Below are 26,254 nucleotides of genomic sequence, written 5' to 3' on the forward strand. Positions count from 1 at the left end.
CAAAAATAGTTATTATCTTGCTGTTAAAAGCATGTTGGTCCCTGCTTTAAATCATTCTGTCCATTTCTTCAAATCCTTCCCTCCTTTCCCTGTTCTTTCTGTCTGCTGCTTTCTCTTTTATAGTAGTGCTTCAATTTCCTAATGATACATACCTATGCTTTTGTTTTATACCAATGTGAAGTAACCCTGTTACTCTAAGTGTTAGATTACACACACACGTTTCTCTTAGTTTTGGCAAAATATTCTTTCATGAATAACCGAACAAGTGTCTATCATTCTCTTATGTTATTGCCCTCTTGAAGTATTCATTCCTATGTAATTAGCTACTATTAACTAAGCTCTTCTAACTTCATTGCTTTCCATAATTTTCCAGTAATATTTCATTTTCCTTTGGTTCTGTGAATTTTTCAATAACGTAGTCATTTTATTAAATTTAATGTAGACTTTTCTCACTTGCCTTTGATTAAAATTTGAAACTCTTCCATCTGTGTATACTTGTTTTATGTTTCTTAACAATTTTTTTGATATTTGGATAACTGTATATGATTTTATTTAATTTATACAATATTAAACTTTTATAATGATAGGAAAATGCCAATATTTTTATTTTGTGGTACAAAAAGTGTCATAGAATCAGGCAGTTATTTGGAATCATTGTTTGGTGTTTTCCATAGGTTTGTAGAAAAGGAATCATACAGTGTATTCTTTTATATGCTTGGCTTTATTATTCAGCATCGCTGAAATTAATCTATGTTGTATGTCATGGAAGTTTGTTCCTCTTTTGTTTCTTTCATCTTACAGAAGTAACATTTACCCATTCATGTGACTATATGTTATGTTACGCCTATAGTAAGTAAAACTTAGGAGTGCTTGAGTTCACATCTTTACATATGTGGACCTTTCTGTCTCTCTAAGGTGAATGTGTATGGCAAAAGTTGTTAGGCTTAAAAATATATTTATTCTGTCTACCCCCTCTCTTCTCTATGTCAACACCTCACAGATGCTGAACACATACAGCTCTGTCATGGTTGCTTTTTAAAGAGGATATCCATCTTTCCCAAGTGGTTCTGTCACTTTCTGTACCACATCAGTAGTTTAGAATTCTGGCTCCTCCAGATCTATGTTGACAGATTTTTTTATTATAAACATTTTAGTGGCTGTTTGGAAGATTCTTATTGTAGGTATAATTTAGAATGAATGTTGTCACTAACTTTTCAAATGATAATAGTGATTTTTTTTTTTTTTAGGAACTTAATGTATGCTCATCAAGTTGGAATAACTCTTCTTTTTCCCACTTTGGCCTTTTGAGATAGGTTTCTCTATGTAGTTTTGGAGCCCTTCCTGGAGCTCACTCTGTAGACTACTCACAGAGATCTGCCTGCTTCTGCCTACTGAGTTCTGGGATTAAAGATGTGTGCCACCACCGCCTGGAAAAATTCTTAATATATTCTAGTTAAAATCTTTTGTCATATATGCATGTATTATATATGTTTTCTCCCATTGTATGTGGTATTATTCAGGCATCTGTATTAGTCTGTCCTTGGGATTCTGACAGGGTACACCCTCAGATAAGAGCACCACCTGTATATAATCCCTATGTTCCCTCTTAAAAGGTCCCTGCCCACCTCCCATCCCTCTCTCTGTCTGTCACCTCTCCCCCCTTTTGTTTTTCCTGCTGTTCTTATCCCTGGAGGCTGGTATCCGCCCACCACTTTCCCCCTTTTATGATCCCTTCCCCTAATAAAAAACCCTCTGCTTGAACCCTGTCATATGGCATCTTTCTCTTTCACACTGCTTTTTTTAAGTACGGCTTTTTCATTCCCTATTAGATGTAACTTAAATAAATCATTCATATACTTTAAGTATATAGTTTTAGTGAGTTTATGTAGTTTTTTTGTTTTAGGTTTTGTTTTTGTTTGCTTGTTTGTTTTGGATTTTATTTTTTGAGACAGGGTTTCTCTATGTAGCCCTAGCTGTCCTGAAACTCACTCTGTAGAGCATGCTACCCTCAGATTAAGAGATTTGCCTGCCTCTGCCTTCCATTTTGATTATGTTGTAAAACTACATATGTTGTAAAACTGGCTGAGTTTATGTAGTTTTACAGCATAGTTTCAAAATATTGCTCAAATCACAAAAAGTCCTCTTATGCCTGTTTATAGTCAGTCCCTCCTCTTGGCCCCAGCACAGGTAATTACAAATCTCAGTAAATTTGCCTTTTACCAAAAATTTCTCATAGATAAAATAAACAGACAAATAATACTGAGTATCGAGTATCTTGTTACTCTCACAGTATGATGTGTCATTTCAGGTAATACTACTTTAGGAATAAGCCCATGTTTTTGAATAGCCATAGTCTGTGTATTTAATTATGTGTGGTCGATGGACATGAGTTTATGGTTCCTTGCTTATCAGTAACAGTGTTACCTACTCTTCCCCCTGACATTGTCTTTTTGAAATGTAAACTTTTCAGTTTTGATGAAGTCCAAATTCTCTATGTTTTCTTTTATATATAAAACCAAAACATTTTCTGTATCCCAAAGTTAAAACGACTTTTTTTTCAGAAGTTTTGTAATTTTATCTTCTTTGCATTTCTTAAGTTATATAACTTTATTTTGCAGTCTATTTTTTTGTGAAGTACAAAATTCACCATTTTTCTATAAGGAACCTCCCACCTGGATGAAATACCTGGAGCTGTAACAGTGAGCTAGCTTGGTGTAGGGGCTTATGTTTTTTTTCCCTGCCTCTCCCTTGGTAGGGGCTTTAATGCTAGTATTGTTTAATCTATTCCACAGTTTTTCTCCCTGTTTCATTATCTGTATTGCCTTTTTACTAATATCTCATTGTAATTACAGGGTAATTGTCAACTCTGTGCCTTAAGTCTGTGTTGAGGATGTCAGAGTAGAACATTGCTAGCTGCCAATCAAGATGATAGTGCTACAAAAGCCCTTTCCTAAAAACTGCTTCAGTAGACCTGTTCTTGTATCTCATTGACCATATTCCTGCCACAGGATAACCCAGCTGTCAGGAGGGTGGCAAGCAGGATTTGAACAATACAAACAGACGCTTCTAGAGGTTTCTCCTAGTGAGAATGGAGGAATGGAAGGAAGGAGCAATGGATGTATCTGGGACCATAGCTAATGACATTTGTAATAAATTTCTTTAGTAGAGCCGGATAGCTAGATTTGTGGTTTATATATAGTCATTTGTTGGTGGCCATTGGGGATCGTTAAGAGGACTTGTAGAAAATACCGAAACTAAGAACACACATATATATAATGCTATAGCACTAACATTTAACTTTTTCCTCTGTGCTTTAACAAGTCTAGATTACTGATGCATAATTCAATATAAATGCTATACAGATAATTATGTTTTATATTGTTTAGAGAATAATGACATGAAAAACATCTATCCATATTCAATTATAGATACACGTTTTTATAGTATTATCAATCTGTAGTTGATTGAATCTGAGTATGTTAAACACATGAATTAGAGGTCTAATTGTGTTATCTTATTTTTAAAGTAAGCTCTGCTTATATATTTAACTTAAAATTTTATAAGACAGTAAGAGCTGTGGATTTGCTGCCTTAAATTGTCATTATTTTTCCGTATGAAATTCATTTTATTATTGAGTATATTTTTAGTGTCCTTGAAATCTTAGCTACTATTATTTAATATATTCATAATAGTATTTCAAATACTAGCATAATTTAAAAGCTTTTATTTGAACTGGGTGTACACGACTATTGGGAAGCTATGCTGGATAATTGTGAGTTTAAGGCCAGCCTGGGCTACATAGCCAGGCCATGTCTCAAAAACAAAACAAACAAACAAACAAAAAACCCTAAGATCTTTTATTTATTGTCAGATTCTAGATATATATTCTTCAGACTTACTATTTAAAAAATTTAGAAGATAAAATAATCCCTTTGCCCTTCTTTATCTCTTGTCTCTCATTTTCTTAGACTGCCTGGGTGGTATTATGTCTCTTCTTGTACAGAATTTTCTTTTTTAAATTCATGTTCATCTTTGGATTTTTTCATCTTTCTCCTTTTTTCTTTATTTGCTATTCTGTAAATTCTCATCCTGGGTGTTCTCTCTCTCTCTCTCTCTCTCTCTCTCTCTCTCTCTCTCTCTCTCTCTCTAAAACCAGTGATGGAATAGATTGATTTCTGGCTGATAAGATGTCTTTCTGAGTATCTCAATGATATTTGGGTTATACCCTGCTGACTGCTGGCTGTTAACAGTCTGTGAAATAGCCCTGTGAGGTTGGCTAATAAATATATATATCAAATGTTATCGGCTGCATGCTCCTGAGTCAGAAATGCTACTGTAAACTCTTAATCACAGCCACAGTAGCTAATGTGATTCTTGGTTTTAAATTGCTTTATTTAATGAGACTCCTTTTCCTCCATTGCTTGTGATCTTGCAGGATGCTCAGCTAATTTTCAGTGCTGTACAGATTAATAATGCCAGAGACAGTGTCAGGTGTGTGTCTCCTTTTAGGGCATATGCTACCCTAAATGTTTTGGATTAATATACACTTATGTATAGTGTGCTATAAATTTATTAGCTGTTTTTCATACATAGAATATGGAATTTTTCCCTTAAATATTATGTATGAATAAAGTACTATACTTATTAGCTTCATTTGAGTATGAGAGTAAATTTATTAAATATTCTTCCCTTGGGAGTGTTTGAAACTTTACCTGAAATTTTTTAAATATGCCCCCCCCTTTTTTTAAATAAAACAGAACAGTAACAGCTGCAGGATTTTTTTTTTTTTTTCAGCAGTAAGGCTGAACGGTGGCCACTGTCAAGCTTAGCTTGAGTTAACAGAGCAGTTTTCTAACTATAAGCTCTATGTGTGGGGGAACCCAGAGAAGTGAAGACATATGTTGATTCTCTGTCTGTTTCTCTCCCTGTCCTGTCTTTCTGCTTTATCATCCTTCCTCCCTCCTCTGCTCTTTACAGAGTCTCCAGTCCTGACTTTGTCTCATGTGAAATGCAGAGTTAAAATGCAAGGAAATGCTTTGGTTCAGAAGTTTTACCCCTAATAAATTACTTTGCAAATGTAATGTCCTAATCTCTGTGTGCTTTTCTACTTAAAATCAGTTGAGATCTGCTGTAGTGTCAGAACATCCTGAACTGAGTCACTTGGTAGAGTGTCACATGAAGTGACACAGAGTAGCTTTGCAAACTCTAGTCTATATTCTTCCTTTTCTTTCCCTCAATGTGTACTCCTTCTCTTACATATGAAGTACTAAGAAGAACACAACTTCTAAAGAATTAGAGAAAAATCTAAGATGTCTTTGATCGTCTTCACTAATCAAAGATTGTTTAGTACATTTAACAGTTTTTAAAAAATGATCCCCCCCCTCTCTCTCTCTGTGTGTGTGTGTGTGTGTGTGTGTGTGTGTGTGTGCTGTGTGCTGTGTGCTGTGTGCTATGTGTGAGAGGACTGAGCAGATGCCATAACAGGCTGCTCAATCTTCTCTCAGAGATCAGGCCTCAATTTCAGTTTCCTGAGACTGAACAAGCAGTTTCTGAAAGAACCACCAACCAAAGATAGTAAGTCACTGTCGCCCTGACCACAGGGAGATAGGATGCACCAAGCCTGGGCTACTGAGCCAGCCCCCACAGTCAGTGTGCACTAGGCCAGCTAGCCTCCACAGCAGCTCAAGAACAAAGCCTGGGACTTGTCCAGTGCTGCCCCAAAATGGAAACCTGTATCCCTGACCAGCCCCAGACTAGCCCTAGCCAATTAGAACTTACTAATATGATTGCCACTTGCTTTAGCCAATCATATCTAAAATGACCTACCTTCCCTTGGCTATGCTTAAAAGGTGCCTGTAAGTTCCTCTCAGGGTTTTTATCAGTTTGCCTTTTGTGTGATGGATGGCCCCAGCATGTTGGAATAATAAATGCTCTTGCTGATTACATACATGGATGGTAATCTTTTGTGGGACTTCTCCAGGACCATGACACTGTGCATGACTCATGGGTACCAAAAGAGGCCAGAAGAGGACTTCAGATCTCTTGGAACTAAAGTCACAGTTGGTTGTGAGCCACCATGTGGGTGCTGGGAAGTGCACCTCAGTCCTCTGCAAGAGCAGCAAGTGTCCTCAAACACTGGGCCATCTCTCCAGCCTTCATGCTTCATAGATTTCATGTGAATAAGGATATCATCCACTATGGGCTCCTAGACTTGTATGGTTATGATGTTTTTGTTTTATCCCAACTAAATAAAATCCTTTCATTATTTTCATTTCCAACTTAACATTATAGAAGATTTTGAAGCCCTTCCAACCTTGGTTCAGGCTGTTTATGTGTAGAATGATCTTCCATATCATAGTATAGAATGGTAAACAGAGGAATGTTGCTTCTGTGTCATGGGACCACCTTTGTTGTGTTTTGTTGTCTCTGTTGCATTAAGGTGTGCCAGCTATCACATTATTTACAGTGTTTCTGATTTTCTAAGTTTTGTAGAGATCTTAAGCAAGTGTACTTTTGTGTTCTTCTGAGGCTTTGTTTTGGTCCTTTATCAATTATAGAGAGGTTGAGAAAGAAGAAATCACAACATACTTATTTCCAAAGTAAGAGAAATAGCTGCAACTTAATAGAAAATGGTTGAGCCACATTTAGAAATGTTTCTTAGGTTATAGTCCAGTTTTCATAGTCTATATATTCTTTTCTAGTTTGTTACATGATCTTTTCTACATCTTGATATAATATTTTATAAAGTTGGGAAATTTCCTTATAAGGTCACTTGGTTCATTGAAAGTCACAATTGTAGAAACATTTAGAATATTGAGCATCTCATTCAAAGAGGCTTGTCTGGAAGATGATGTTACTTTTAGGTAGAAATTTATTTCCTATGAGCATAGAATTTTTAAACTATCAGTACCCCTTTGCTAGGAGTGGAGGCCCTGCAATTTAGTATTTTAAAGTAGTTTTTATATCTATTTTGATAGTTGTTACAGTTGCCACAATCTATTTATCCCCTGAAAAATTGCTGCCTGTGGAGCTGCTGAGTCAAGTGGTAAATCTAGTGTGTAGAAAGGAATGGCTTAAGAACCTGGCAGTACTTTCTTTACCTGTTGCTGATAACAAAATCAGTGAAGGCCCCTTTAAAGACCATGAGCAATATTCAGAAAGAAGAAACAGTGTGTTATTGAAGTATACTCTTTTCTTTTTCTTTATCTTTATCTTTTTCTTTTCTCTTTTATTTGTTTTGTTTTGTTTTTTTATTGTTTTTTTTTGTTTTTTTCTAGACAGGGTTTCTCTGTGGCTTTGGAGGCTGTCCTTGATGGAACTAGCTCTTATAGATCAGGCTGGTCTCGAACTCACAGAGATCCACCTGCCTCTGCCTCCCGAGTGCTGGGATTAAAGGCGTGCGCATACTCTTTTCATAGGTTAGGATGACTTACCGAAGTGAGGGCAACTCACCTGCCTTGGGAAAGAGAGTGAGTGAGTTGGGCAGGGGCTATGAGATAACAAAGGGAAACCCTGACTATTCTTATACAGTCAGAAATTGGATACAGAAAACAGGCAGTTCAAAAGGAGCAGCTACCCAAATTATAAATAAGAACATGGTAGTGACCTTTTATCAGTGTTGTAATATTTAAAGAATGTCTTTAGTTCTGAGGATCCCTAATTTTGTATTAATGTCTTTATTTGTTTATTTTTGGATATTAAAACAATAAGTTCTGACAGCATGTTGATTTGACATACAGTTTTTAGAACTGTGAAAGAATGTGTTCTTGTTGTTTTATGCCACCCAATTTATGATACTTCATAACAACAGCCATAGGATGTCATTACATAGGGAAAGATCAGCTGAAAAAAATTAATCCATATGTTTGTATCTCAACTGTCCACTGGTGGATAAACGGATCAATAAGATGATACTGTTTAGCCATAGAAATGCTAAAAATTCTAACACTGATAAACCTTGACAATATTAGTTTCTAAGAAGTAAGCCAGTTATAATGAGACATGCTACATGATTCTACTTGTATGAGGAACCCAGAACAATCAAATTCATGGACATAGAAGAATGGAGGTTGCCAGAATTTAGGGGGATGGGGAAATAGGAGGTCCAGTAACAGTACAAGATTACAGTCTTGCTATGTCCTCACTAATATGTGTTAATTTTTTTTTTTTTTGATAGAGGCCAACCTAGTAGGTAAAGGCAACACTCGTGATTATTATTTTACTTTCTGTAACTGCTAGTGATATTTTCTACATCTTTTCATATGTATACTGGTCACTTGTGTATCTTCTTTGTTTAATTCTAAGTCCTTTGTGCATTTAATTGGCATGTTGGTGTAGCTGCTGTTTGAACTGTAGGGCTTATTTAGGTATTCTGATACTAGATATACTTTGTTCTTTTTTTTTTTTTTTTTTTTAGAGAATCTCTGTGAGGTCAAGGCCAGCCTGGTCTACAGAGTGACTTCTAAGACAGTTAGGGCTACACAGAGAAACACTGTCTTTGTTTTTTTTTTTCTTTAAAGATTTTATTTATTTATTATGTATACAGTCTTCTGCCTGCATGCCAGCAGAGGGCACCAGATCTCATTCAAGGTGGTTGTGAGCCACCATGTGGTTGCTGGGAATTGAATTCAGGACCTCTGAAAGAACAGTCAGTGTTCTTAACCACTGAGCCATCTCTCCAGCTGATACTTTTCTCTTTTTATGTATGTTTCTTAGCCCACTTTGCTGCTTTCTTGTGTTACACAGGTTTTTAGGCCCATCCATTTTTGCTTTGTTGCCTGTGCCTTGAGTGACATATCCAAGAAATCATCATTATATGTTACGAAGCTTTTCTCCAAGGTTTTCATCTAGGAGTTTTATAATTTCAGGTTTTACATTTACGTATTGGACTTAAATTTTGTTTAGAGAGTGAAATAAAAGCCCAGCTTCATTAATGATATGGAGAAGAAATTTGCAGATTTAAAGCAAACACCCCAAGTGATTTAAAATTTTGAAGCTGAGAACCACTGCTGGCATCGTACTTGAAAATCACATGTAAAAACCCTGTATTTCTCAATAATGCACTTTGGACCTTCCTCTCCATCGCTTTAGACCCTGCTTTATAAAGGCCAAATATTCTTCCTCTTCACAGAGTACAGAAATTGTGCAATATTCATTATAAGGATAGAAAACCTAAATTAGCAACTCTGAAAATGATGACTTTTCCGTTACAGTACACTAATAAACCTCCTTTATGGACCAGAAATTACTTTGGGTGGCTTTGCAAAATATCTATCCTTAACAAAATTTTAATAATATTTTGTTATCCTTAGCAAAAAAATTACGATAGTTGATGAGATCGCCTAGTCAAATACAAGGGAACTAGGGAACAGAGGATGAGAGAGAAAGTTAGAGGAACTAGGGAATAGAGGGTGTGAGAGAAAGCTAGAGGCAGCAAAGAATCATGGTAAAGCAAAAGATTCAAGAAAGTGCAGTTTTATAGTTGGTCCCTTATAACGAGATATCTTTATTCAAATAATACCGGCCAAGCACAAGCCAGAGTGTGCCCAGAGGCAGCAAGCTAGGGAGGCCAGCTAGAAGGGGCCCTTCACCTGTCAAGGCCCCTTAAGAATTGCTCCCATGTCATCCTCGACCTCCCCTGACCACGCCGTCATGGGCATGGCCAGGAACACCTGTAGGGGCTCCTAGGAGTTGGGGCTACAGTGTCTCCCTACAGTCCCTTTTACAAACTGTAACATTTCTCTGCAAATGACCATTGGTTTGGACTTCTAAAGAAAACTCAAGTTTTTCTTTAGTTAGAAAATAAGTTTAAGAAATGAAAAGAGAATGGCCAATGAATAGTATTTTTTTTTATTTTACTAAGAATTCTTTCTTTTGCAAAGCTCATAAATACATTATTCATAAAAGAGATTTTTTTTTGCACATTCCAATTGCTGGCTTGCTTGTTCTTATTTCCAATCAGACTAAAATATTGAAAGGTCAGAGAGTGTAGCCTTATTTTATTTTCAGTGTCTTGCACAGCATCAGCACAACATAGATAGCTCTTATGGAAGGGTAATAAAACCAGTATCTTTTAAGAAGGCAATAGAGTCTATCTCTTTCTGTCCTCTCACTTTATAAATGAGTGAGATAGAAGCCTGAAATTTGCAAGTAAGGGCTTAGCCAGAGTTAGTGGTCAAAACTTATCATATTTGTCTATGATAAGACAGGATGATGGGAAAAGGATGCAAATGTTTAATATTTGTGGGATCTTCACTTGAATCATAGCTAGAAAAATTATTTCCATTTCTAAATACTCTAATATTGTAATCCAAGGTATGTCTAGAGTAGTCCACCATCCCATTTCGATATGTTTGTTCCCAGTGTTTCTGATATTCATTCCAATGTGTATATTTTATTCTTCAATTTCATTTGCTATCCAGACTGCTTTCCCATGGTTATACATCCCAGAAGCATTCATATTTCCAGCAAAGGTGACCCCACTGGTATCTTACACGTACTCATGTGTAAGGAAAAAATTCCTTAGTAGTAACTTTGTGCCTTCCAACTTCCTGGCTGTCAGTTTCTCACTTTGATCTGTCCTTTGATTCTCCCTTTTCTGTTTCCTTTTTCACAGTCTGGATTCTACTTCCCCTCATAAAAGTTGTAGCTAGTTGATATATTGGTCTCAGGGTTTTCTAAAGGAACAGAATTGATCAAATGAACTAATATATACATGCCATTTATTAGAGTGGCTTCCAGGCTGTTACACAGTAGTGTAACAGTTGCTGAAAGGCCAAGGACCTGGTAGTTGTTGAGTCTATACAGCTGGATGTTCCAAATGGCTACTGGTCCCAGAGGGCGGCTGGTTTTCAGTCTGTGTTGGAATCCTGAAAAGTAGGTTCTAACACTGGTGAAGGGGTATCTTAGGAACAGGACAGATGAACTTGCTAGTCAGAGGGCAAACAAGCAAAAAGCAACAGCTTCCTTCTTTCATGTCCTTTTATGTGGGCTGCCACCAAAAGGTGTGACCTATATTTAGGTTGGATCTTCTGATCTCAAATAATCTGATTTTTGGGTAGGCTTTCACCTCAAATAATTCAACCAAGAAAAACCCCTCACAAGTGTACCTACTACCTGCTTGGGTTTTTATTAATTCCATGTGTAGTCAGGTTGACAACCAAGATTACCCATCACAGTTACCATCTATTTTAATATTTCAAATCTCCCTCTCTATCCTGTTTATTACGTTCTTGATTTAGTCAGTTTTACATTAGGACAAGATAATAACTGTTACAGGTTCCTTGTAAAAAGAGTTTTCTTTCTGGGTGGTGGTAGCACATGCCATTAATCCTAGCACTTAGGAAGCAGAAGCAGGTGGATCTCTGTGATTTCGAGGTCAGCCTGGTCTACAGAGCGAGTTCCAGGACAGCCTCCAAAGTTACGGAGAAACCCTGTCCCAAAGAAACCAAAACAAAAAACAAACAACAACAACAAAAACCCAACAACAACAAAAAAGAATTTCCTTTTAGCTGTTGGCCTAGGAATTCATGTCTGAGCTTGTCAGACTTCTTTGTTTAGGTCTATGATGAAGGTAACACATCTGGGAAGAGTACCTGTCATAGGACTCTCATATCTCTAGCCATGAGCTACAGAGGGGAAAAGGTGATGAGATGGAACTGCCAGAGAAGGAGAAAGTCAGGGCAGATATTGACTACAGCCCCATAGCCCCTTCAATAACCTAAGGACACTAAAGTGGCCTTATAGGTCCTCAGCAGATCCCCTGCTACCCCCATGTTGGGGGAGAACCTTTGTGGATCTATAGAGACCACTTTCTAAGCCACAGCAATTGTCATTGCTCCTATCTAGCTCAATCTATTTTTACTTTTCCCTTTTTCTTCTTAGTGGCTATTTGTCAAAGCAATTGATTCTTTAAATGTCTTCAAATAGCATAGAACATTGTATTTAGAAAAACAATGACTTTCTTTCACTAAACAAGAAGCTCTTTATAGTTCACTGGATACTCATTAGGATACCTGTGACTTTTTATTATTATCATTTTATGTAGTCCAGTCCATAGAGTAAGTCTGTACATTGCTTTTCTTAGTGTTCTATTGCTGTGAAGAGACACCATGACCACGTCAACTCTTATGAAGGAAAACATTTAATTGGGGTTGGCTTACAGTTTCGGAGGTTTAGTCCATTATCATCATGGCAGGAAGCATGATGACATGCAGGCAGACATGGTGCTGCAGAAGTTGCTGAGAGTCCTACCTCTAAATCAGCATGCAAGTGAGAAGAGAGGGACACTGGGTCTAGAATGAGCATTTGAGACCACAGAGCCCACCCCCACAGTGACACACTTCTTCCAACAAGGACACACTTCCTAATGTCACTTCCTAACCAGTGAAATTTAAGAGCCTATGGGAGGTATTCTTACTCAAGCCACCACACTGCTTTCTAAGTCTTCACTGAAGGCTCTTGTGATCTTTTCTTTGTTGATTTTTAAAAAAATATTTACCACCCTCTGAATAAGTAACTTTCTTTCAGAGTCTGGCAAACATATCTAATCAAATTTCTTTACTGCTGTCAGCTGGTGGACTGTACCCGAGTCATCTGAATAACTGCATGGAATAAATAAACAGACCTCATCTGGTCCAGGCTAAGTCAAAGAATTTTGGACTTAGATCTACTGTTGACTACCTTTTCTTCAATGATCTTTAGCTAACTTTGGGAATCTTTTTCTCTCATATGTCTTTATCATTTTTAAGTTTTATGAAATTGAGACACAGGAACAAGCTGACTTTGTCAGGGTTACCCAAATAGTTCTGATGGATATCTTACTTATTTCAATAATTAAAGATAGGATGATAAGAAAAATTCCTTGGAGCTAGGTACTATGTCCCATGCTTGTGATCCCAGCACTGAGGAGGCTGAGCAGGAGGATTTTTGTGAGTTCAAGCCTGGCCTAAGATACAGCATGAGATCCTGGCTCAAAATTTCAATGGGACAGGAGAAATGCTTAGAATTCTTAAAGGTTTGGGGATATTAATAAGTGATCAGAGATCCAATACTTTCTATTAGTCCTATATTCTGTTAGTCCAAGAAATGGGTGTTATTTCAGATTCTTAGCAATCTCATGAGGATTATGATAAGCAAACTTTAGAAACCTACTTGTTCTTTTCACATATTCAGATTGTAATTCCCAACATTGATCCATGTAGCACATGAGTTAGGTGTTAAGAGTATAGTAGTGATTAAAGAAATATAGAACCTTCCCTTAGTACTCTTAAATGTGAATTGTATAAATACATAGCTTACCTGCTGCAGAGCTATGTCTTTCCTTTAAGTATCTACCCATGTAGTGTCCTTTGACTTCTGGAGGTGGGTTTTTCTGTGAAGATAAAAACAAAGCATTTCCCAATTCTTTGGGAGGCTTTCATTTAGTTCATCAGATATATGAACTAACTCAGTAAATACCTGTCAGTTGTCCTTGTCGAGAGGGTTGTCTTTTTCAACTTGAATCTTGATCAATTTTGATGGTATCCAAAGTTTTTCTTCTCCTGTGGAAACAAATGCAAACGTAACACATGTCCAGGTTTCCATACCGAGGTCAGTACATATTTGAAGAACACTGGTTGATTCAGTTCAGTAGTTTTTTTCTGTAGTCCAGTGTCATTCCGTAGCTGTTTTTCCTTTGTCATTGGCATTAAGAAAGTTTAGTGTCAATAAAGCATTATGTAACCTATGTTTTGGGGGTTTTGATTTACCAGCTTGCCTATGGAGCATCTCCTTAAACGTCCTATTAGACCTCTCAACAATTGCTTGTCCTGTAGGATTGTGTGGTGTACCTGTGACATGCTTTATGTTATAATATTTGAAGAACTGTTCCATTTTTGTGGAGACATATGCTGGAGCATTGTCGGTTTTTATTTGTGCAGGTATGCCCATAAATGCCGTCACCTCTAGCAGGTGTATAATAACAGAATCAGCTTTTTCAGAGTTGAGAGCAGTAGTCTCCCTACAGCCATCTAACTCTAAAAGTCCACACTCTGTCCATCATAGCATGCTGCCACTAGATGAAGGTACAGCTAACTGGCGTTACTTCAGATGTTCTATTAGCATGCATATACAGTCCCAGCTACTCAAGAGGTAGAGGGAGGACTGGGTGAGTTTAAGAGCCGAGTTTAGCCCTGGCAGCACAAGGAAACTGCCTCTGTCTCTCTTCCTCCGCTCCCTCCATGTACACACATAAACATTTACCCATTAGGTTGCTGTTGTTACTTCTGAACTATGCAGACGAGAAAACTGTCTTAAGGAGGTCATGTAATTTGCCTTTGGTTTAGACTATTTAATGTCAGAGCTTGACTTATGACATCTGCCTTACTCTGGAGCCTGTGAAATAAGATTAACAACAGCTAATAATAGAATCAATGAAGTGTAAAATTAGTTATTTGATTAGACTAATAAATTATATTGATAAACACCCCAAGAGCTGTTGAGGAACAGAGAAAGATACAAGAACAAATGGCCTGATAGCACATCCAAAAATCTAAAAAGTTGTTGGAAAACATTAGGTTTAACTTTTCATTAATAGATTTAAAAAAATAGATAAAGTTGTCAAATTCTAGGAAGGCAACCTACAAAAATAAGGCTAGGAAGATTGGGTCTAAATAGTTGTCCTTCTAATACTGAGATTGAGTTTATCATAAACCTTCCTGCTGAGAAAACTACAAGGGCAGATAGCTTCACAGTCCAGACTTCCAAACTCTAAGGAACAAATAAGCCAACATTATATAAACACCATCCAAGAACTGAGGAAAAGGGAGTATGACCACTTCTCTCATGAAGCAGGATAATGCTGATAACAAAGTAAGGACATTAGAGGGAAACTAGCTGTTTCTCTCTTCACCATTGCTATAAAACGATGAGCCTCACAGTGCTAGCAAACATGAGCAGGGAGATTAGGAACTAACAGTAACACTGACTAAGATGTCTTGATTTCTTAAATAAAGGAAGACTACCATTTTAGTGGGCCTAAAAATAAAACTAGAGTGTGATTAAAAATGCTCCCAGTGGACCAAAATAAAAATTCATTCTTATCAGTGGTATCACCAAACCTCAGTGATAAAAGACTTAATATTTTTCACCCAAGATTAGGAATGACAGAAAGATTCTGCTGTAATATATTTTACTCCCAATGAACTGACGAACTGTATTAAGAAAAATCAATAAGACAAAGGAAGATTAAGAAATAAAATTATTCAGAGATATCATGACTACATACAGAAAAACTAAAACAGTGCCAGTGAGCTGCTGAAATAAATTATAGAGTTCAAGGCCAGCCTGGTCTACAGTGTGAGATTTAGGACAGCCAGGCTACACAGAGAAACCCTATCTCAAAAAACAAAAGAATAAAACAAACAAAAAAAATTAAATGGAGTAAGCTTATTGATTGTAATTTTAATATATAAAAATCAATTTTAATATGCTAACAGCACACCAAAAATGTAAAGTTATGATGTTAAAACAATTTAAGTCATAGTTTCATAAATGAGAAAACACTCATTTCTTCTTCTTTCGTCATAGAAGACTTAAAAACATTATTATGAAAGACCTTAATGAAGACATGAATAAATAAGTAGAAATTCTATCCTTGTAAGTTGGAGATTCCATCATGATATAGATTTCAATGTTGTAATCCCAGGTTTTTTAAAAACAGAAATTGTCAGGCCAATTCTGAAGTGTATATAAATACCATGAACCAGGAATAACTCATACCTAGTTGAAGGAAGAGTTGGGCAGTAAAAGCATTGTGAAGCTATGCTAATAGTTCTGACGGCTGATTTTTAATGGTGACTAAGTAGAGAATTGAGGATCCAGACCAAATCACACATATGGATACTTGGCTTAACTGCATAGGTGGCTTCTGAAAGGGAGGCGGGGGACAGTAAATACTGTTGGATCGGTTAATATTCATGTAGAAAAATGCTGAAATTGACTCCTATCTCATATTGTATTGAAATTAATTTCATGATATTTTTATATTTAATCATGAAAAAACAATTTCTGTCAGATAATTTATGAATGACACATACCTCAATTAATGTGTGCTGAAAACCTTTACTTATAAACCAAATGTATACTTTATTAACTTTTCATAATTTTTCTGAAGTTCTCTGTGGTGATTTGAATGGGTGTGCCCCAGTAGACCCATGTGTTTGAATGTGTGGCCCACAGGGAATGGCACTATTAGGAGGTTGCAACCTTGTTGGAAATAGGTAGGGCCTGGTTGGAGGAAGTGTGTCACTGTGGTGGTGGGATTTGAGGTCTTACAAGCTCACATTTGGCCAGTGTGGCACAGAGACTCCTTCTGCTACCTGTGGATCAAAATATAGAACTCTCAGCTCCTTCTCCAGCACCATTGCCATCTGCCAGGATGATAATAGACTAAACCCCTGAAACTGTAAGCCAGCCCCAATTAAATGTTTTCCTTTATAAGATTTTCTGTGGCCAGTGATGTCTCTTCACAGCAATAGAAACCCTAACTAGTATGTTCACAATAATTTTATTTTAATTTGACATATCCAGATTCCTCTCCTTTCATTTCTCCAAGAAAATTTGACTCCCACAAACCCACATGTACACTAATTTTTTTAATTACAGTAAGTATATAAGTTATCATTTTATTCACAGGCAAATGGGCAGAAATAGAAAAAAAAACATCCTAAGTGAGGTAACCCAAAACCAGAAAGACAAATATAGTATGTACTCACTCATAAGTGGATACCAGACATAAAGCAAAAGATACCCATCCTACAATTCATACCCCCAGAGAAACTTGAGTCCTCTTCCAGAAACAGATGGAAGCAGATGCAGAAATCCACAACTAATCAATGGGCCAAGCTCCTGGAGTACAGTCAAAGTGAGGGAGGAGTGATAATATGAACAAAGGAGTCAAGACCATGATGGGGAAACCTACAGAATCAGTAGTGAGAGATCAGTGACTCAGGTCTGACAAATGGGGAACCTGCATAAGACCAAACTAGACTCCCTTAATATAGGTGACAATGGTGTGACTGGGACAATATATGAGGCCACTGTCAGTGTGTCCAAGACCTAACACTAATGCACAAACTGACTTAGTGGAGCCCATTCTATGTGAGAGATACTTTGTCCAGCCTAGACACAGGGGTGTGGGGTGGAGAGGTGCCTTGGTCCTGCCTCAACTAGATGATGGCACAGACTTAGTAGACTTCCTAGGGGAGGCCTTACCCTCTCTGTGTAGCAGATGGGAGGAGGGGGGAGTGGAGGGAGTGGGAGAGAAAGAGGGAGAGGGAACTGGGATTGGAACCTGAAAAATAAATGAATAAAAAAGAGAAAAAGTTATCATTTTCACTGTTTTTAGGTTTATAATTCAATATTACTTACTAATATAATCATACTTCCTCCACTGGTCACTACAGTGCCCTTTTCTGTTAATTTAACTCTTATTAGAAGAGCTGTTAGCAGTTGACTGCTACTGAGGGAGGGAACTTTATTCTCATTTGATGACGTGGCTGCTGTAGGATGCTTATACCCTGGACAAATGGCCTCACACCATGTGCATATTGGTAGTACTGTTTGGATTCAGATTTATTCATAACAAAAAGTAATCAGAGGACATGGAGCTGGGAGAGAGTGGGGGTGGGGAGCACTGGAGGGAGGTAGAAGTGGATGGCTGTAATCAGTATAATTGTATGGAACTTTTAAGGAATAAGAAATATTAAAAGGGCTGGGCTTTGTCTGCTCATGTCTTTGATCCCAGCACTTGGGAGGCAGAGGCAAGTGATCTCTGTGAGTTCGAGACCAGCCTGGTCTACAAGGACTAGTTCCAGGACAGCCTTTAAAGCCACAGAGAAACCCTGTCTCAAAAGAAAGAAAGAAAGAAAGAAAGAAAGAAAGAAAGAAAGAAAGAAAGACAGACAAAAATTAAAAAACAGGATGCCCAAAGTGCTAACCATAGATTGCATTCAGATTAGGAATGTCTTTTCATTTAATGCAAGTCTTCATCATACTAAGAATTTATTGTTCTTAAAAGATTTCGATAGGAGTGAGAGAACATTTCACATAGAAACAATTATCAGAGTGATTACACCTAAAATATACAGTTTGTACAAATATGTAAATGATAAGACAACCAGTTAGAACATAGGCAATAAGGAATATATATTTTATGCACAAGAAAAAATAAAGCCAAATCCCTACCATCCATGACAAGGCAGCTTCCCTGGGTCTGCTAGAGAAGACAATGAAAACTGTAGTGCATACTGGAAGCAGTGACTACATTAGAGGCACAGCTGCCCAAGTTGTGGTTGATCTAGTGGAGTCTCTGCAGCTTGTGCAGTGTCTTTGGGAAGTCTGCTGTTCATCTCCTAACACAAAGCTTTATGATTCCACTCTGCTTTCACATGGCACAGACACCTATGCACACTTAATCACCAAGTGCTGAGTACCCAAACGATTATGCCGGCATTAATTATAATGCCTGGAATTGAAACAACTCAAATGTGTGTCCACAATAGAATGAGCAGACATTACTAGAAAATAATAAACATGAATCAACTTCTGTTACATGAAACACAGAAACATTCCACACATATGACACTGATCAAAGGAATCCAGATACAAAATCATATGTACTGTATAATTTCATTGATATCAAGGTGACAAAACCAGAATTAATCTTGTGACAAAATGATGGTAGTGATAATTCTTGGAGGGGTACAATTTGGGTAACCGCAGACAGTTGAGAGGTGCTAACAGTATTTGGAGTTCAGATCTAGGTGTCATGTGAGTGAGATGTGATGTGTGTGTACACATGTGTTGAGGGTTTACCTGTGTATGGGTTCACTAGTGCACAGTGATGTGTGTGATGTCAGGAAATTATTTTTCATGTTCTTGCACCTTATTCATCCAGTCTGGAGCTCTCAGTCAAACTCAGAACTTACTGCTATGTATAGTCTTGCTGCCTGTACACTTGCTCCCTTCATTGGAAGCTGGAATTACAGTGGGCCACCATGCTCACTTGGATATCTGGGGATCCACACTCCAGTCATTACATACAAGCAATTTGTACTTTAAATGTTGTGCCATATCTTCTTGATAGAACACTTAATTTTTTCCCTAGATTTTTAAATTTTTTTCTAGGCTGAGAGAGTATCCATGAATGGGGAATGGGCTCCCAAAGTCCATTCATACACTAGGGATAAATACTAGAACACTTAATCTGAATTAATATTCATTTGTTTTTTTTCTTGTTCAATGAAAAAAATAAATCTCAAACCCATTTCCTGTTAGTTTTTAAGGTTTACTGTGATTTACCTTTGCTTCTATACTCCATCTGTCCGTCTGTCCATCCATCTATGTGGACTCAGGAGCTAAAATTCTTCGTTCAAATGAATTTATCATTCATCATGACTCAGTATCTATAAATTAAATTATTTCATTAGTTTTTATTCCAAACTAAGTTAACAAATTACACAAAAATTACTTCTGAAATCTGCTGGCATTACTATAAAATAATACTATATTATACGTGTGCACACACATACATGCACACATATACACACACACACACAGAGGAATAATAGACAAAGAGGTAATTCACTGTAAGCCTTAAAAAATAACAGGAAATGGGTTTGGGATTGTTTCCATTGATCAAGAAGAAAAACAAATGAATGCTATTTCAAATGTTCTATCAAGAAGTTATGGCACAACAGTATGTGTATATAAATAAAACTTATCCCATACTGCCTTTGCCTTTATTTTTCTTAACCTGGAAATACAATATTCACTCTAAATATGCCAATTAAAGTTTCTGTTTTGTTTTAAGATTTATATTGTTTTTTTCTTATTTCCTACTTATATCTGTTTTCACCCCATTTCACCTGTGTTTCAGAACCCGACTCAGGTTGGAACAGCTCTTCAGGTTTTCCATAACCTTGGGACTTTGAAGGATACTGTTACCAATGTTGTGGATGGTTATTGTACTACTTTAGAAGACAGTATCAACAATGCATTGGATGTCAAAGTTTTGACTCAGCCTTCTCAGTCAGCTGTGAGAGGTACGGGAATGGTTTATATTTAGCTCCTTTATTTATTTATAACAGAGAAGTTCTTTGAGTAGTGTGTCAAGCACTCATATTTCAAAACAATCTAATGACTCATTTTTAATAGACAAAAAATGAGAGAAGAAACTATGTTTCAGAACTTATTTATAAATTTTGTGTAAAATCAGTGAGTTGAACTGGCCAGTGGTATATTCAGAACCTCTAAATAAAGAGCTGGGGCATCATTTAGTTGGAAGGAAACAGATACAAAAAAAGAAAAGAAAAAAAGAACCAATCGTAGTTTTCTTCCTAAAGTTCTTATCCTGATAGCACTTTTTATTGGGAAAGAAAACACTTTTAAGGAATTCCATTTCTACTTTAGCTTTCTGGGCTTATAATTTCCATACTGAAAAACAGTAATGATTGAAGCAGTCAAAATGGATCAAACCCTTGGTAGGATAACACCTATGACTTGATGTAAAGAGAACTGCTACTAGAAGGTAGACTCTTGGCAGCAGATAGCCCTAACTTAGTGCTTGGGTGCTCTCCCTGCTGTGATGTGCCCTGTCACTCATACTTCTCCATAGAAGGGGAAGACCACCCACTGTATGTGTTTCCTCCCTCCTGCACGTCCGTCCATCCATTTCTCCCCATGTATTCTTCTCTTACTAGTCTAGAAGAAAAGAGTGTTCAACTCGTCATTAAATCCTACCCCTTCTCAGTTTTGCTCTGCTCTGAGAGCTTGTCAGTTTTCCTGTCTCTGAGTTTCTTTTTGATCACACAGTTGTCCCTATTCTACCCCCTTTAGCTTAAAATCAGATATATCATGACTCCCCTTGCTTTGACCCTGATATCTCATGTTATTTTGCCAGACTACAGAAAAATTTCCCACATTATTATCTGTACTAACTGTAATATTCCCCCCATATTTTTATTGAAGGCACTCTGACAATCACAGAGTAGTCCTGAAGAAAACAAAATGACCATGTAGATTAATGATTCTTTCTAGTGCATATGTACTACAAAAGAATTTCATTTTTTCTGGTGGTGGTGGTGCTCACCTCAGCCTTATCTGCGTTACAGGACAGCCAAAGCTATACAGAGAAACCCTGTCTCAAAAAACAAAAACAAAATATGGTTTTTATACTTGATCTTTAGCAAAAGTGAGTTCATAGCTCCTGAATCAATTGCACTAGAAAAAAGTAAAAGAATCTTATGTCTCAGCTAGATTTTTAAAGATTTGCTTCAGCCTCTGAATAGATCCATATCCATACGATTACCAAAGGAGTTTGTTGAAAAGAAATCACTAAAGGAGATTTGATATTTTCCTCTTAAGTTTTGCTTGGAATTATTTTCAGAAAGTTTGATATAATGTTTAAATTTCTAGGAGCTATTTAATCTCATTCCCTCTTGTGCTGTCAAGAATGCGGAAAATGAAAGTAATTACTCACATATTGTGAATCTTAGTGTAAGCCTCTTTTATACAAAGAGTAAAGGGTCTTAAAGCTGCCTCTCTGCCATCTGTTGAGAAGTGGGTATCATGATGTAAAATAGAAGTCTTATGCATGGTTTCTCATCTTTTCAAAGAATATGAAATAATTTTCATGTTAATTGTCTCATACATGTTGAGAGCAAAATTTTAAACATTAATTATAAATTTTCTATAGATTTAATATCAAGTAATGTATTTTTAAATGTTACTTTGAATATATAAAGAACACAGAAATGCATAAAGATAGCATAGTGATGGATACCTTTAGAACTGGCATCCATGAGCCGAGGCAGGAAGATAGTACATGTTTGAAACTACCTGGTGAGATTATGTCTCAAGAAAAAACAAACAAACAAACAACAAAAAAATGAACTACAGCAAAGCCCAAGTTTGCAAGCAGACTGCCTAGGCTACATGGTGATACCATGTCTCAAGAATATAAAATATAACAAAGCTACAGCAAAACCTAAGTTTGCAGTCAAGCTTGGAAGGTAGCTGTGTAGCTCTGAATAGACTTGTTATAGGACCACATATTCAATAAACATATGAAAGACATTCACTATCTTTTTAGGGGATTAGGAGCATCCAAATAAGCAAGATACCATTTTTTCTCATTTAGTTAATCAGCATCTAAGACATAGCTTTTAGAGGAGAGCAAAAACCCAGTATTCATGTTGTAGGTGAGTGATGTTTAGTCCCTTAACCTTAGCAGTTTGATTTCTCAGATTAAAATGATGTGTTCCTTATGAGCCTAACTCCTCTGTAAGGATGTGTCCTAGAGGAATAAGCTGCATGTGTATACGTTTAAAAATATTATTGTTTTGTGTGAGTGTATGATGTGTAAGGGTCAGTGCACGAGTCTGGTAGCATGTGGGAATCAAGAGCACTCATGGAACTCTTCTCTCCTTCCGCCCTCACGTTTGTTCTGGGGATTGAAGTCAGGTCATCAGGCTTGTGTAGCAATGGTTTTATCCACCTACCCACATCACTGGCCCAGCAATGAAAATAACCTGTGTTCTAATGGAAAATTGGGAAAGATTTTTAAAAAATATATCAGTGTAAATAATTCTTAGAAACAGAAACCAAGAAAGGAAGTTGCAGAAAGGTACATTCTTTATGATGTGTAAAGCCCCAGAATGTGACGGTTTATGGTATGTGTTGTTTTGGATATGTACATTTACATCAGAAGTTTAAAATCATGGGATGATAATTCTAAATTTTTGAGGTCCTTTGATCTAGAGAAAGAGTAAAGGAAACAAGACTAGAAAAGAAGAAATGGAATATTATTTTATTTTCTGTTTTGTTTCCTAAACTTGGAGCTAATATTCACATTATTATTCCATATGTACTATTGTTTTACAACTGTTTATTCTGTGTATGTGTACGTATGTGGGCACACACATGCTGCATTGTGTGTGGATGTCCCAGAACAACTTATGGGAGTAGGTTGGCTCTGTCTGTCTACCATGTGGGTCCTAGGTCACCAAGCTTGGTGGCAAGTGCATTAACCAATGGAGCCATCTGCCAGTCCTCATATGCTTTTCATATGCTGAAGTATTCTATTATCCTTGAATCTTGTTTTTATATTTTCTTCATTATATTTTAAATGATTTGATTCTCATCTCTTGTCTTTTTCATGTTAATTCTTTTCTATATTTCTATATTTGGACTTCACAATACAATTGATTTTTCAAAAATGCTGTTTTTGGAGTCCTTACATGGTTTATAATATTTTTTGTCCTTGTGCTTAAATAGTTTGTGCTGATATAAATTTTCATTTATACTTTCCTTCCCTTAGAATTTTGCAACTTTTTCTGGTTCAAACTGTAATGTTTGTCTTCCTTACTGAACTAAGAAAATAACTGATGTAGAAATTTAGGAGATAAACCCGATCTAAAGAAATAACCTTACTGTATCACCTCAGAATGACTTTGTACTCAATGCCATCCTGCCCTGCTTCAATGACACGGATAGCGTGGGATTCAAAATTCACCCTTGTACATATAAGGATTTAAAAGCAGATAGGAAGACATTCACTGTTTTGCTCTAAGTCACTCCTCTTCACATGGAAGATCAAGTGATTGGTTGGAAAAGAAGAAAAGATGTTGTCTTTTTCTTCCCTGGGAAAGAGATGAGGCCCAGGAAACATAGAATCCCCCTACACAGACAATGTGTGTGTGTGTGTGTGTGTGTGTGTGTGTGTGTGTGTGTGTGTGTGTGTGTGTGTATGTTCCAATGCATGTTTGTGTAGGGGCCAGAGGTTGATGTTGAGAAGTCAACAGCTAAGTGTGTGTGTGTGTGTGTGTGTGTGTGTGTGTGTGTGTGTGTGTGTGTGTGTGTGTGTGTGTTCCAATGCATGTTTGTGTAGGGGCCAGAGGTTGATGTTGAGAAGTCAACAGCTAATCTCTAGAATTACAGGTAGATTCAGAGATGTGCTTTAGTAATCTCTGCCTCTTTTCCTAGTAAATTGACAGTGGAGGCTAATCCTCAAACTGCCTCTCAGCTCATCCTGGGGATCACTGAGTTTGAGGACCATTGTCCTACCTAGATCAGACTGTCTTTCCATCATCTCTCCATTATCTCTAAAACTTCCAATTCCTTTGCAGCTTCCATTACCATACATACCATCCCTGCTGTATTTTCTATAGTCGTAGACTAAATCCTAACAGTCATTGAAAGAGAAAGCACACCTCTCAGGTGACTAAGTAACTATGTGCAACCTCAAGATTCACTCAGTAGGAAATTTCTTGTCTGTTTCACAGTGGTGCTTACAATTGATTTTAAAGCAGTTTCTTACTAATGTCTCCTTTGTCAGTTATCTGGTCTATTCTTCCTTTTAATTTATCAATGGCATTTGATTTAAGTACTGCTTATCTGATTCCTTATTTTAAGTAAAGTTACTTACTTTTGTTTGTTCTTAATCTTGCTGGCTTTCAAAAGAAGAGAATATCATTAACTAGAAATCATCCATAAGTATTTTTTTTTATTTCAAGAACTCTTAGTATCTTTTATTACTTTAGTAAAAACCAAATTTATGACACAGTTTATATGCCCCTTGAGTCTGTTAAATCTAATCAACGAAAGCATCCATTTGTTTTAAAAAGTCTTTTTTTTTTGCTTGGGGGGGTGTTCAAGACAGAGTTTTTCTGTGACTTTGGAGGCTGTCCTGGAAGTAGCTCTTGAAGACCAGGCTGGATTATTTGAAAAATTCTTGCCTTTCCTTTATGTTGGTATTCTCTTTAGTCATTTGGTTATTTTGGTTGTTGTCATATCTTCAGTACAATGTGACCATAAAAATCTTTATGTGCTGTTTGTTGGTTTTCTTTTTACTTCCTTAACAATGTGTCATGAGAAAAATTATTTAAAGGGAAGGAAGAAATATTAGTTTTGTCTCAATAAGAGAGCAGCAGACTCAGGGCAAGCATACAGTTCAGGAGAGCCTGGGGTTTCCTTCTGTAGGTCCAGCAGAAAGACTAGTCATTTGAAAAGAAGGGTGGGTGTAGGTGGTATTTTGATTGATAGACTTGGGTTGTGCATGCCCTTTCCCGGGATGTATCTGGTTTTAATCATATGTATGTCCAATCAATGAATATGTATAATTAGGAGATTTTCACTAAAAGTTCACTCAGAGGAAAAAGTTTGCATTATTGTGTTTGTGTCCAAAACCAGTTCAGCCTGGACCAACCCATGGATCCTAGTTTCCAGATATTCCAGGCTATGATTGGCCACAGAAGGGGAGCCACTAACCAGTTGATAGCAAGAGGCCACACATTCCTTGTCTGTAGCAGGCTGTGCATGCAGCTTAGTGGAGGTGGGGGTGAGAGGGTCACAGATTGGTAAGTGCCTTGTTTTGTTTTGTTTGTTTTGTAAAAGAGGTGTATATGTAGCTCAAGACAGGCAGAGTTACTTGATACTTAGCTTTTTCTATACTTGCCTACCTCAGTTATGCAAAAAACATCATGGTAGCAGGAGTGTGTGGTAGAGAAGGTGGCGGCCATTTCACCTCATGGCCGCCAGGAAACAAAAAGAGAGAGAAAAAAGGAATAGGGAGCCAGGGATAAAATAAATATGTCCTGTAAAAGCATGTCCCATACTGATGTAGTTTTAATTAGGCCTACCTTGTTAAGTTTCCACTGATTCAGGACATGACCCTTTGAGGGACAATCAAATTTTAACATCCCATCTCTGGCTCCACAGGGTCACATCCATCCCACATAGCAAAGTGATCAGTCTTGTCTGTGTGTTCTCATAGTTGTAATAGTTCAGGGTTGCCTTCAAATCCAGTTCTAAAGTTGATACCTAGACTTAAGACAAACTTTTACCTGTGAACATCAGTAATGGTTAAAAATAAGGTTGGCATTTCCAGCATATAATAGTGCAGAATAAAGCAAGAAATGGGGTTAATGGTTAGCTGCTGTATTATGTACAAAAAGAGAGATGAGATTAACCCTCCTAGAATCCAGTAGGACAGACATTAAGCACGGTTGCTCCGTGACCAACAGGTAGGACATGAGCTCCGGAAGTGTCTGCCAAGTCCCACCCTTGGTCTTGCAACTGCAGCCTTCATGGTTCAGTTTGTTGCTTGCAGCATTCCTCTGCAGATGGTTCATGTTCCTGGAATCTCTAGCTTCCTAAGTCCCCATTACAGCTTGGGCTCTACTCTCATAGCTTCATGCAGCAAGTTTTGGGGGAC

At 37.1% G+C, this 26,254-nt stretch overlaps 1 protein-coding gene across 1 annotated transcript in view; it reads left to right on the top strand.

The window, feature by feature from the left end:
• Nucleotides 1-26,254, top strand: part of Cog5 (component of oligomeric golgi complex 5) — a 321,229-nt gene that overhangs the window by 161,725 nt on the left and 133,250 nt on the right. Inside the window, exon 8 of the mRNA XM_027416994.2 lies at nt 19,919-20,084. Coding sequence (XP_027272795.2) covers nt 19,919-20,084 — 166 coding nt within the window. The remainder of the gene's footprint in view (nt 1-19,918; nt 20,085-26,254) is intronic.

Source organism: Cricetulus griseus, chromosome 5 (assembly GCF_003668045.3).
Source record: "Cricetulus griseus strain 17A/GY chromosome 5, alternate assembly CriGri-PICRH-1.0, whole genome shotgun sequence".
NCBI classification, from domain to species: domain Eukaryota; kingdom Metazoa; phylum Chordata; class Mammalia; order Rodentia; family Cricetidae; genus Cricetulus; species Cricetulus griseus.